This window comes from Mirounga leonina, unplaced genomic scaffold, assembly GCF_011800145.1.
Source record: "Mirounga leonina isolate KUSES-001 unplaced genomic scaffold, KU_Mleo_1.0 Mir_165, whole genome shotgun sequence".
NCBI classification, from domain to species: domain Eukaryota; kingdom Metazoa; phylum Chordata; class Mammalia; order Carnivora; family Phocidae; genus Mirounga; species Mirounga leonina.
In genome coordinates, this window is record NW_023270415.1 from 896,106 (window position 1) to 909,473 (window position 13,368).

The 13,368-nt window shown below is 36.4% G+C and overlaps 1 protein-coding gene across 5 annotated transcripts in view; it reads right to left on the minus strand.

Moving 5' to 3' along the window:
* The window catches only part of PRKDC (protein kinase, DNA-activated, catalytic subunit), a 243,275-nt gene that overhangs the window by 144,254 nt on the left and 85,653 nt on the right, over nt 1-13,368 (minus strand). For 4 of the 5 annotated variants that reach the window (XM_035011118.1, XM_035011117.1, XM_035011116.1 and 1 more), the window contains 4 exons: nt 9,907-10,092; nt 9,411-9,515; nt 8,175-8,342; nt 6,370-6,497 (listed from right to left, as the gene is read on the minus strand). In XM_035011118.1, the coding sequence (XP_034867009.1) occupies nt 6,370-6,497; nt 8,175-8,342; nt 9,411-9,515; nt 9,907-10,092 (587 nt within the window). The remainder of the gene's footprint in view (nt 1-6,369; nt 6,498-8,174; nt 8,343-9,410; nt 9,516-9,906; nt 10,093-13,368) is intronic. The other variant, XM_035011120.1, reaches the window with a different exon arrangement.

Consider the following 13,368-nt stretch of genomic DNA (forward strand, 5'->3'; position numbering starts at 1 on the left):
CCATCAAAATCCTAGAGGAGAACACAGGCAGCAACCTCTTTGACCTCAGCCGAAGCTTCTTCCTAGAAACATCGCCAAAGGCAAGGGAAGCAAGAGGAAAAAGGAACTATTGGGACTTCATCAAGATAAAAAGCTTTTTGACAGCAAAGGAAACAATCAACAAAACCCAAAGACAACCTATGGAATGGGAGAAGATATTTTTAAATGACATATCAGATAAAGGGCTAGTATCCAAAGTCTATAAAGAACTTAATCAAACTGAACACCCAAAGAACAAATAATCCAATCAAGAAATGGCCAGAAGACATGAACAGACATTTTTCCAAAGAAGATATCCAAATGGCCAACAGACACATGAAAAAGTGCTCAACATCACTCAGCATCAGAGAAATACAAATCAAAAAACCTCAATGAGATACCATCTCACACCAGTCAGAATGGCTAAAAATAACAAGTCAGGAAACGACAGATGTTGGCGAGGATGCAGAGAAAGGTGAACCCTCCTACACTGTTGGTAGGAATGCAAGCTGGTGCAGCCACTCTGGAAAACATACGGAGGTTCCTCAGAAAGTTGAAAACAGAGCTACCCTACAACCCAGCAATTGCACTACTGGGTGTTTACCCCAAAGATACAAATGTATTGATGCAAAGGGGTATGTGCGCCCCAATGTTTATAGCAGCAATGTCCACAAAAGCCAAACTATGGGAAAAGCCAAGATGTCCTGAACAGATGAATGGATAAAGATCATGTGGTATATATATATATATATATATACACACACACACACACACATACATACATACATACAATGGAATATTATGCAGCTATCAAAAAAATGAAATCTTGCCATTTGCAACAACGTGGATCGAACTAGAGGGTATTATGCTAAGCGAAATAAGTCAGAGAAAAACAAGTATGATATGATCTCACTGATATGAGGAATTCTTAATCTCAGGAAACAAACTGAGGGTTGCTGGAGTGGTGGGGGGATAGGAAAGATGGAGTGGTGGGGGGATAGGAATGATGGGGTGGCTGGGTGATAAGACACTGGGGAGGGTATGTGCTATGGTGAGCCCTGTGAATTGTGTAAGATTGATGAATCACAGACATGTACCTCTGAAACAAATAACACATTATATGTTTAAAAACGAAAAGAAGATAGCAGGAAGGGAAAAATGAGGGGGGGATATTGGAGGGGGAGACGAACCATGAGAGACTATGGACTCTGAGAAACAAACTAATGGTTTTAGAGGGGAGGGGGGTTGGGGGATGGGTTAGCCCAGTGATGGGTATTAAGGAGGGCACGTATTGAATGGAGCACTGGGTGTTATACGCAAACAATGAATCATGGAACACTACATCAAAACTAATCATGTAATTTATGGTGACTAATATAACATAATAAAATAAAATAAAAGAAATGGATGCCTTCCTGGAAACCTATAAACTACCAAGACTGAAACAAGAAGAAATTGAGAACCTGAATAGGCCAATAAGCAGTAATGAGATTGAAGCGGTGATCAAAAACCTCCCCAAAACAAGAGTCCAAGGCCTGATGGATTCCCTGGGGAATTCTACCAAACATTCAAATAAGAAATAATACCTACTCTCCTAAAGTTGCTTCAAAAAATAGAAACAGAAGGATAGCTTCCAGACTCATTCTATGAGGCCAGCATTACCTTAATCCCCAAACCAGGCAAAGAGCCCATCAAAAGGGAGAATTTCAGTCCGATATCCCTGATGAATATGGATTCCAAAATTCTCAACAAAATCCTAGCTAACGGGATTCAACAATACATTAAAAGGATCATCCACCACGACCTAGTGCGATTTATGCCCGGGATGCAAGGGTGGGTCAACATTCGCAAATCAATCAATGTGATAGAACACATTAATAAGAGGAGAGAGAAGAACCATGTGGTCCTCTCAATTGATGCAGAAAAAGCATTTGACAAAATACAGCATTCTTTCCTGAGTAAAACACTTCAGAATATAGGGATAGAGGGAACATTTCATAACTCCATAAAATGCATCTATGAAAAACTTACAGTTAAATATCATCCTCAATGGGGAAAAGCTGAGAGCCTTTCCCTTAAAATCAGGAACACGACAAGGATGCACGCTCTCACCACTATTGTTCAACATAGTACTAGAAGTCCTAGCAACAGCAATCAGACAACAAAAAGAAATAAAAGGTATTCAAATTGGCAAAGAAGTCAAACTCTCTCTCTTTGCAGATGACGTAATACTTTATGTAGAAAATCCAAAAGACTCCACCCCCAAATTACTAGAACTCATACAGCAAATTCAGTAATGTGGCAGGATATAAAATCAATGCACAGAAATCAGTTGTTTTCTTATACACTAACAATGCAACTGTAGAAAGAGAAATTAGAGAAATGATTCCATTTACAATAGCACCAAAAACCATAAGATACCTCAGAATAAACCGAACCAAAGAGGTAAAGGATCTATACTCTAGGAACTACAAAACACTCATGAAAGAAATTGAAAAAGACACAAAAAGATGGAAAAACATTCCATGCTCATGGATCGGAAGAATAAACATTATTAACATATCTATGCTGCCTAAAGTAATCTATACTTTCAACGCCATTCCGATCAAAATTGCAATGACATTTTTCAAAGTCCTAGAACAAAGAATCCTAAAATTTGTATGGAATCAGAAAAGACCCCGCATCGCCAAGGAAATGTAAAAGAAAAACAAAGCTGCGGGCATCACATTGTCTGATCTCAAGCTATATTACAAAGCCGTGATCACCAAGAGAGCATGGTACTGGCACAAAAACAGTCATATAGACCAGTGGAACAGAATAGAGAGCCCAGATATGGACCGTCACCTCTATGGTCAAATAATCTTTGACAAAGCAGGAAAAAAATAAGCAATGGAAAAAAGACAGTCTCTTCAATAAATGGTGCTGGGAAAATTGGGCAGCTATATACAGAAGAATGAAGCTCGACCATTCTCTAACACCATACACAAAGATAAACTCAAAATGAATGAAAGACTTCAATGTGAGACAGGAATCCATCAAAATCCTAGAGGTGAACATAGGCAGTTACCTCTTTGACACTGTTGGTGGGAATGCAAGTTGGTACAGCTACTTTGGAAAACTGTGTGGAGGTTCCTCAAAAAATTAAAAATAGAGCTACCCTATGACCCAGCAATTGCACTACTGGGTATTTACCCCAAAGACACAGATGTAGTGAAAAGAAGGGCCATATGCAGTCCAATGTTCATAGCAGCAATGTCCACAATAGCCAAACTGTGGAAAAAGCTGAGATGCCCTTCAACAGACGAATGGATAAAGAAGATGTGGTCCATATATACAATGGAGTATTACTCAGCCATTAGAAAGGATGAATACCCAACTTTTACATCACCATGGATGGGACTGGAGGAGATTAGTTAAGTGAAATAAGTCAAGCAGAGAAAGTCAATTATTATATGGTTTCACTTATTTGTGGAACGTAAGGAATAGCATGAAAGACATTAGGAGAAGGAAGGGAAAAATGAAAGGGGCTGAAATCAGAGGGGGAGACGAACCAAGAAAGACTATGAACTCTGAGAAATAAACTGAGGGTTTTAGAGGGGCGGGGGGTGGGGGGATGGGTGAGCCCGGTGATGGGTATTAAGGAGGGCATGTATTGCACGTAGTACTGGGTGTTATAGAAAAACAATGAATCATGGAACACTACATCAAAAACTAATGATATACTGTATGATTACTAACATAGTAAAATAAAATAAAATTTAAAAATATATATATAGGCAAAAAAAAATTACACATACATAGGGCTATTCACTGTGTTATTATTTTTAATAGCAAAATATTGAACCCAAAAGTCTACCAGTAGGAATCTGCTTTAAAATACTATGCTATTTCTGTACAGTGAATAATTATACAGTTATTTAAATTAAAAAAGGATTGAGGAAGATCTCTATGTACTGACATGGAGTTATCTGTAGAAGATATGAGGTGGAATAAAAGGGAGATGAGGAGGAATAAGAGAGGGGACACGGACAGAAGCAAGACTCTTAAATACAGTTCATTATATAGTTATGACTTCCAAATCATGTAAATATTTTACATTTTCAAAAAGAAAATTAGATCAAAAGGCAAAAGATAAACAATTTCTATTTCTGAAAATTAATTAAAATAAGCATACCTAATTGGTTTAATAACCACATATTGAAAAATAATTTACCAAGGGATTTTAGAAATTAACTTTCACTGTGTATCCTCAGAGAGTATATTCTAAGTAAGTTATAATTAAAATGAAAATTTTAAACTGCACACACAAAAAATGTATTGCTACAATTGTTATAGGGACTGCATTAAATTTACACAACTGCCATGTTAACAATATTGAATCTTCAAATTCATGAACATGGGCTCTAAGTTTTAGTGTACAAGTCTTGTACTTCATTTGTTAAATTTATTAAGTACTTTGTTCTTTTTGGTGATAGTATGAATGCAATTATATTCCTATTTATAGTTCTAAATGTTTTCTGCTCATATATAAAAAAAACAATTGATTTTTTAACATTGATCCTATACCCTACAAATTTTCTACAATTGTTCATTAGTTCTAATAGCTTTCTGTAGATCTTTAGGATTTTCTACCTCATGCCATCTGTGAATAAAGAGAGTTCTGGGGCACCTGGGTGTCAGTTGAACTTCCGATTCTTGTTCTCGGCTAGGTGATGGTCTCAGGATCATGGGATTGAGCCCCAAGTCAGGCTCTGTACTCAGCTCGGAGTCTACTTGGGCTTCTCTCCCTCTCTCTCTCTCTACCCCGCCCCATTCCACCTGGCCCACTCAATCCCACCCCACTCCCCCGCATATGCACACATGCTCTCTCTCTCTCAAAAAAAAAAAGAATTTGCTCCTTTTTTTTCCAATTTGGTTGCCTTTTATATCTTTCTTTTGCTTGACTGCACTGGCTAGAACCTCCAGTTCTGAACTCCAGGAAGTTCAACTGACTGAGCCACCCAGGTGCCCCAAAACTGCATGTTGAATTGAAAAGGGCAAATGCCCTTGCCTTGTTCATAGACAGGAGAATAACATTCAGTCTTTTACTATTAAAAATTTTGTTGGCTGTTGGTTTTCCATAGATGACCTTTGTCCTTTTTATCATGAATGGATTTTGGATCTCATTGAAAATTTATCTGTATCTACTGAAATGATAATGTGGTTTTGTCCTTTAGTCTTTTAATATAGTATATACTATTAACTGATTCTTAGATGCTGAACTAGTTTTGCATTCCTAGGACAAATCCCAATTGATTATATTGTAGAATATATATATGTTGTTGGAATTTTTTTTTAATATATTTTTGAAAAATTTTGTGTCTATATTTATGAAGGATATTGGTCTATACGTTTCTTGCAATGTTTCTGTCTGGCTTTGTTATCTGTCTATAGTAGCTTCACAGGATAAGCTGGGAAGTATTCCTTTCTCCTCTATTTTCTGAAAAGTTTATGAAGGGTTGGTCTTATTTCTCCTTTAAATATCTGATGAAAATTCACCAGGGAAGCTATCTGGATCTGGGCTTTCCTTTGTAAGATTTTAAATGAGTAATTCTATTTATTTATTGATTAAAGATATACTCAGATTTTCTATTTCTTCTTGAGTCAGTTTTGGTCAGGATCTCAGTGTCATGAGATGGAGCCCACAATGGAGCCTGCTTAAGATTCTTTCTCCGTCTGCCTGCGCCCCCACCCCAAGAAAACCGATGAACATATGGGAAGAGGGAAAAGAAAAAAAGGAGAGAGAGAAACACACCATAAGAGACTCTTAACAATAGAGAGCAAACTGAGGGTTGATGGAGGAATGTGGGGGATGGGCTAGATGGGTAATGTTTATTAAAGAGGGCACTTGTGATGAGCACTGGGTGTTGTAAGTCATAAATCACTGAATTCTACCCCAGAAACCAATAACGCACTGTATGTTAACTAAAATTAAAAAGAAACAAAAAAAGAATTAGAGGTGAAATGACATGGCATCAGGGATCTGCTTTATTTCAGTAACTACAGCACAAAAAAAAGAGGCTAAAATAGGGTTGATAAGGCTGGAAAGTGCTTAATGCGTGTTTGATCTGGATGTTCAGTTACAGGCTTACCCTTTAGCTTTGCATATGTTTGAAACTTTCACAATAAAAAAAATGTTTGAAACTTTCACAGTAAGTCTTTTTTTCTCCATCAAGAAAAACAAAATAAAATTGAGTTGTAAGAGTTGACTGCAATTGCTACTCAACTTTTTTTGGAACAGAGAAGATAATTCCCCACAGAAATAAAAAGTATATGGTGTCTCCGGTCCCAGACTAGAATAGGATGACTTACTTTCTGGCAATATTTTTGAAAGTAGATTGAAATAATTCTTCCATAACATGTTGCTGTTCCCGACAAAGAATTTCCGTCATCAACTGCAACAATACAGGACTTTGAGATAATTCCAATGCATCTAGAAACTAGAGAAAAAAAAATTTTTTCTTGGATCTTTATTTTTGTTTTGTTCTTACCAGTAATAACAAAATGGAAAATTAAAACCGGATTTCACAGAGAAGTAACAAATGCTAACATTTTTGCCATTTCTGCAGCTACAGTGAATGCCTGGCATATAATGACGTTTGCTAAATATTTGAGTTTTGATTCTTTTAAGGTTTTGCAGATGTTTTTTCTCTTACAGCAGGCAGGATCTTCTGAAAGATCTGATTCCAGGTTCTGACATTCCACGATGATGTGACTTTACTGAGGTTTTTGTCTTCACCATTCCAGGTACTCTGGGGGCTTTTTTATTTTGGAGACATGTCTTTTCCACACCATCTTCACTGCACAGCAGCTGTTCTAGGCTGTTCATCTAATGTTCTCTACTCCCCCATTTTCCATCTTGATGTCTGTTTGTTTGTTCTACTTTCTAGGAAATAGCCTCAATTTTATCTTCTGTTTTGTGAATTTTTTTAAAATTTTGCTTTTATATATTTAATTTCCAAGAGCACTTATTTGTTCTACTTCACAGACACAATGCCTTCTCTCATCTCTGAAACTACTCTCACAGTTTCTTTGATGTTCTCACCTCCCATCTCCCTTTGTTGACTCAGTTCCCTCTGAGTTCCTTTTTCCTGTTGGTTTACATCTTTTAAGGTTGGAAGCTTCTCTCAAATGTTCAGTGACTGTACTTATATTTACATTAGCACATTTACATTAAGAGAAAGTACCAAAGATCTATGTAGAAGCTTTGTGGATACTCTAACCGTTAGGTAACAGACTGCTTGGGAAACAGGATGCTTAGATGGCACCTACATAATGGTGTCACCCCATTAATGACCTGCTGATTACAGGAATGCACCATTCAAGAAAGGTGACTGGCAAGCTAGAGGCAGCATGTATCCTGAGCATTGAGAGTGGCACCACCAAGCTCTTTCCCCAGAAACTACACTCAGCATCTCAGCATCAAGCCACCATAGCTTTGAACTGTTGTCTTTGAGCATCTGTGCGTTATCTCAATTTATTCTGTGCACCTGTTAGCAAGATGTGTCCTTTGGTATCAAAAGAGTCTAAGAGAGGATATTTTTTGGTTCTGGGAATGCTCAAAAAATTTCCATACAAATTAATGGTAATTGCTTATTTGCTTTATGACATTTTGGCTTACAAAAGTTTTCACAGAAATGTTCCACTTCTGGATAGCAGGGGAAACCTGTATATAGTTGCTATAAATAACAACAATCTAGTATTGTACGGAAAAACAATCTACCACCTTGTTTAAGCCACTGGTATTTTAGAGACCCTCATCTATATATTAAATAATATAGGTGATAATCACTAAATGTTTCTCAAATAACCACTACTTTATTCTATTTCTTAGCTCTTTTTGGCATTAATTTTCAAAATTTATACATTATGCATAGAATATTTCACAATGTTTTTCTGTATAAAAGATTTCAATTTAAAACAAGAGGGAATGAATTCCAAAGGATTTAGACATGCATCTGCCTCCACAGCTACCCAGCTTTCAAAATGAATTGAACTGAATTCTTAAAGTTACAATACCTCTCTGGCTCTGAATATTTCACTTACTTCTTTTCATCAAGAAATTTAACAGAAATACAATGTTTTAACTTCACTACTTGGTACTACTAAAAACTAACCTTTTTCATGCAGTCTACATAATTATTGTACCGCAGAGTTCCCGGGGGAAATTCTTCAGACTTCATGGGGAAATTAGAAATGATAAGCTTTTCAAGGACATGCTTAAGGTCCTCAAGACTGCCTCCAGTAAGATTGGTGAAGAATGGAAGAAGAATTACAGCCTGACCCTGTGGGAGCAATGCAGACATAATGAAACTGCACCAGTCAGGGCTTATGAATCCTATAGAATAAATAAAATTACTGCTTTCTTAAGGCTTTGCAAATAAAGCATTGTGTGGATTCAATGAATGACTTCAGAATACCTTCTAGATTACACTGAAAACCAACCTGAACATAATACTGTATCTCAGCTTCTACTCTGGAGGCCAGCAGGCCAACTCAGGGCTATACATGTAATTAAATAGGACACTGTATGATGATGCTGTGTGATTTCTCCTTCTACAAATACAGACTCTCATACAGATACACTGGATAAGTTTGGTGTGGAAAGAGCATACTGAACAACCTATGGGAAAATTTATAAATATTTCTCATAGAGCTAATTCAGAAGTTTATAACAAGAGTAAAAGAAACTAGATGGTATTTCTCATCTCCCTTGCGTGGCAAGAAAGTTCCCAGGCTCCCTCATACTGAGGAATGAGAAACTTGATTAACCACAGAACAGAAAATTCCAAAGAAATATCCTTACAGTCTACTAAAAAGACGTCTTTCATTAAGGCCATATTTTATTAGAACATAAAATCTAATTATTATAGGACTTTAAAATTATAATATTAAGTTCTTGACTCTAAAAATTACCAAGATATAGTTATTAATAGAAAAATGACTGAGTAATAGTTTAAATTCTGTCATTCACTAATAGAGCAATTCTCAAAAAAGCCAATTTGAACCACACATATAAAAAGACAAATATTAATTCTTCTAAGTATGGGAAACTCATTGTGATTATATTTATCTTTTAGAGAGACATAAAAAAGTATGTGCAGATCAAATAACATGATGCCAGGGGTATCTTTCAAGGGTAGGAGTGGCTGCATAGTTGAAACAGACATGCCCATAGACAGATGGCTATTGAGGCTGAGTGACAGGTACACAAGGGTCACGTAATCTCTGCTTTTTAGTATGTGTGAAATTTTCCATAATAAAAAACAGAAAACATCACAAATATGTAAAAATATAAAATGGGAAAATAATGGAGAATGTAATCTGAAAGAAAAATCTTTTTCATCACTTACCTTTAAATGTAAACCCAACTTTGAATCAGCAAGTAGACTAGCATATGTTGTAAAGACTTCAGGGAACGCACTGTGATTTGTATTAAAAGATACAGATGAATCAATCTAAAGGAGAGGAAATAAAACATGATACATTTCTGTATTATGCCTCTAATTTCCTTTAACACAGTTTCTAAGTTTTTTAATTTCAGAAATAATCTAGAAATTTGTTCTTCGGCTTCAACAATATTTTAACAATTCTTGTTCTGAAATATTTTAAATTTATGGGCTAAGACAATGCATGTAAAGACACTAAAAGGTAAAGTATAGGAAAGGATAATGAATATAAATGATAATAATGGAAAAAGTATAAAATGTAAGGTAATCAGCCAATGTCCAGTGAAAATATTTTTTTACTTATCAAAGCAATGAGCTTCTTAAGAAATCTCCATCACATTTTTAAAGATAAAACTTACAGAGTCCAAAACAACTTCCTTTTTAAGGTTTCTCAAGGTACCTGCAAAATTTTGGCCAGTAAGGTCAGCACTGCTGTTTTACTTTCAGGAGCAGAATCTTTGGCCCACCAGGAGTCCCACTTCTTCCAGTTGTGCAGAATTGTACTCGCAAGTTTCAGTCCTTGGTGTTTCTGGCTGGCTCGATCCCTGAAGCTCTGATCTAACATACCATTCAGAACGGTGCTTACCTGAAATAAGTGTGTGGTACTTGAAGAAAAATCCTCAGTATCGAGACTGATGGATATATAACAAAATCTACTTTCAGTTCAAAGCTATTCTTGGAAAATAAAGATGCTATTTCTGTAATAGCTATTTATTTCATAACTCCTCAAATTTGAGAAGAAAAACTTAACATGTAAATTTTCCCACAAAAGCATAAGGTGGTCTCCTTTATGAAATCATGTTCATCCTATTGCTTATTTTCTTAGTTGGGAGCATTCTCGATGAGAGGAAGAATTAACTCTCCTCTGTTATACAGGCACATGCACAGAAGCATATACACATGCTTGCACACACACACACATTTCCTGTCCCAACACCTTTCCAGTAGATGAAATCCTAATTTTGGTTAGATTAATATTCAATATTCTTATCATTATGACAATGCAATCATTTTTACACAACATTCTGATCTCCCTGAAGTATTAACTTGCCTGCTTTCTTTGCTGTTTTCAATGTGCCTATCATTATTTGCCATCAAACTCTCCCCAATTAATGAAGTCACCTCAAGACATCTAAACACATCAGGAAGTCTATCAGCTCCATCTCAGTGGCAACATAGCTCCCACTCTGGAATGTCTGTGATCACTGCCCTCTGGGTGTCACTTCAGCACCCTCCAGGAGAATGGTCCCCTTCTCTGTGTTTGAGCCAACTTCCCAGATCCAACATTTTCCACTTTCTTGGCTGACTGATGAGAGCGCATAGGAGATAAGATTCCTTTGAGATCTGGAACATCTGAAACATCTGCATTCAACTCTCACACATGACTGATAGTCTAGCCAGATTCAGAACTCTAGGTTGGAATCTTCTTTGCTGAATTGTGAAAGGAATTTGGCTTACAGTCTTCTAGTGTCCACTCTGCAGTTGCAAAGACAAACGGCATCTGATTTCTTGATCCTTTAAAATGTAATCAGGTTCTCTTGCAGAAACTTTTTAGAATCTTTTCTCATGGTGAAGCCCCTGGGGTTCTGAACTGTCAAGAAATTTGCTCCATGTGAGGCTGCTTTCATACACTGTGCTGGATACTCAATGGCCCTTTCCCATCTGGAAGCTCAAGGCCTTCATTTCTGGGACATTCTCTTGAGGGCGTATCTTCCCCCTGAGGAGGAGGTCCTGGTGCTGGACCTTATCAGTGGATCCCAAGTTTCATCATGTTTTCTCTATTACTTTCTGTTTTGTCTTTTTACTTTATTCTCTGGGAGAGTTTCTAAATTTTATCTTCCAAACCCATTTCATTTTTTAATTTCTGATGCCTATGCTTAATTCTCAAATGTTCTTTTTTGTTCAGTGTTCTTTTCAGTAGCAATTCTTATTTCGTCAATAAGCTATCTTCTTTCATTTCTGTGGTTCTTTTCTCTTTACATTTCCATTTCACTGAATAGTCTCTGTGTCAAATAGCTTTTTACCTGCCTATCCCTTTTAGAATCCATTTCCTCGATGCCTGGTGCTCCCTGGCTGTTGGCACATATTGAGATACTGACTAAAAGTACTGGGCAGTGGCAAGGTCACTGGCAATAAGGATCAGTGAAGGTTGGCTGGGCAATGATGACACTTAATCTTCATTTTCTCTTAGGCTTGTCAAAATATTCTGATATCCTGCCTGAAGGTATTATACCTAACCAACCATATTCTGGGAGCCAAACTGGGGGAAGAGAGCTAAAAGCCTCAAAGTTCAGAATTCAGGGAGGCTTTCACTTAACTTCCTTGTTTCAAAAAGGTATTTCTACACCAAAGATATACAAAGGATCATAAAAGACCATTATGAACAATTATTCACCAACAAATTGGACAACCTAGAAAAAAACTGATAAATTCCTAGAAATATACAACTTACCAGGATTGAATCTTGAGGAGATAATTTGAACAGACCAATTAATAGTAAGGAGGTTGAATCAGTAATCAAAAACCTCTCAACAGACAAAAGTTCAGGACCAGATAGCTTCACTGTGAATCCTACCAAACATTTAAGGAAGAACTAAGACCAATCCTCAAATTCTTCTAAAAAAACTAGAAGACAAGTCAACACTTCCACACTCATTCCATGAGGCCAGCATTATCCTGATACCAAAACCAGACAAGGAAACTACAAGAAAATTACAGGAAAATATCTCTGATGAACAAAGATGCAAAACTCCTCAACAAAACATCAGCATACCAAATTCAACAATACATTAAAAGGATCATATACCATGATCAAGTGGGGTTTATTTCAGGGATGCCAGGATGGTTCAACATCTGCAAATCAATTAGCGTGATATACCACATTAACAAAATAAAGGACAAAAATCATAGGATCATCTTAATAGATACAGAAAAAACATTTGATAAAATTCAACAACCATTCATGATAAAACTCAACAAATCGGGTACAGAGGGAACATACTTCAACATAGTAAAAGCCATATATGATAAATGCACAGCTGACATCACACTTGATAGTGAAAAATTGAGAGCTTTTTCCCTAGTCAGGAACAAGAAAAGGATGTCCACTCTTAGCACTTTTATTCACCATAGTATTGGAAGTCCTAGCCATAGCAATCAGACAAGAAAAAGAAAGAGCATCAAAAACAGAAGGGAAGAAGTAACACTATCTCTGTTTGCAGATGGCATATTATATATAGGAAACCCTGAAGACTCCACCAAAAAACTATTAAAATGAATCAATAAATTCAGTAAAGTTGCAGGACACAAAATCAATATACAAAAATCTGTTGCATTTCTATACACTAATAACCAACTATCAGAAAGTGAAATTAAGAAAACAATCCCATTTACAATTGCATCAAATAGAATAAAACACCTAGGAATAAATTAAACCAAGGAGATTAAAAACCTGTATGATGAAAACTAGAAGACACTGATGAAAAAAACTGAAGATGCAAATAAATGGAAGGATACCCTGTACTCATGGAATAGAATAATTAATATTGCCAAAATGTTGGTATTATCCAAAGCAATCTACAGATTCAATATAATCCCTATCAAAATTCCAATGGAATTTTTCATAGAAATAGAACAAGCAATCCTAAAATTTGTATGGAACCACAAAAGACCCTGAATAATCAAAGCAATCCTGAGAAAGAACAACAAAGCTGGAGGCATTATGCTTCCTGATTTCATGCTATGTCAAAGTAATCAAAACAATACAGTATTGGCATAAAAATAGACACACAGATCAATGGAACAGAACGGAGAGCCCAGAAATAAACACATGCAAGGAGCCAAGAATATACAATGAAGGACA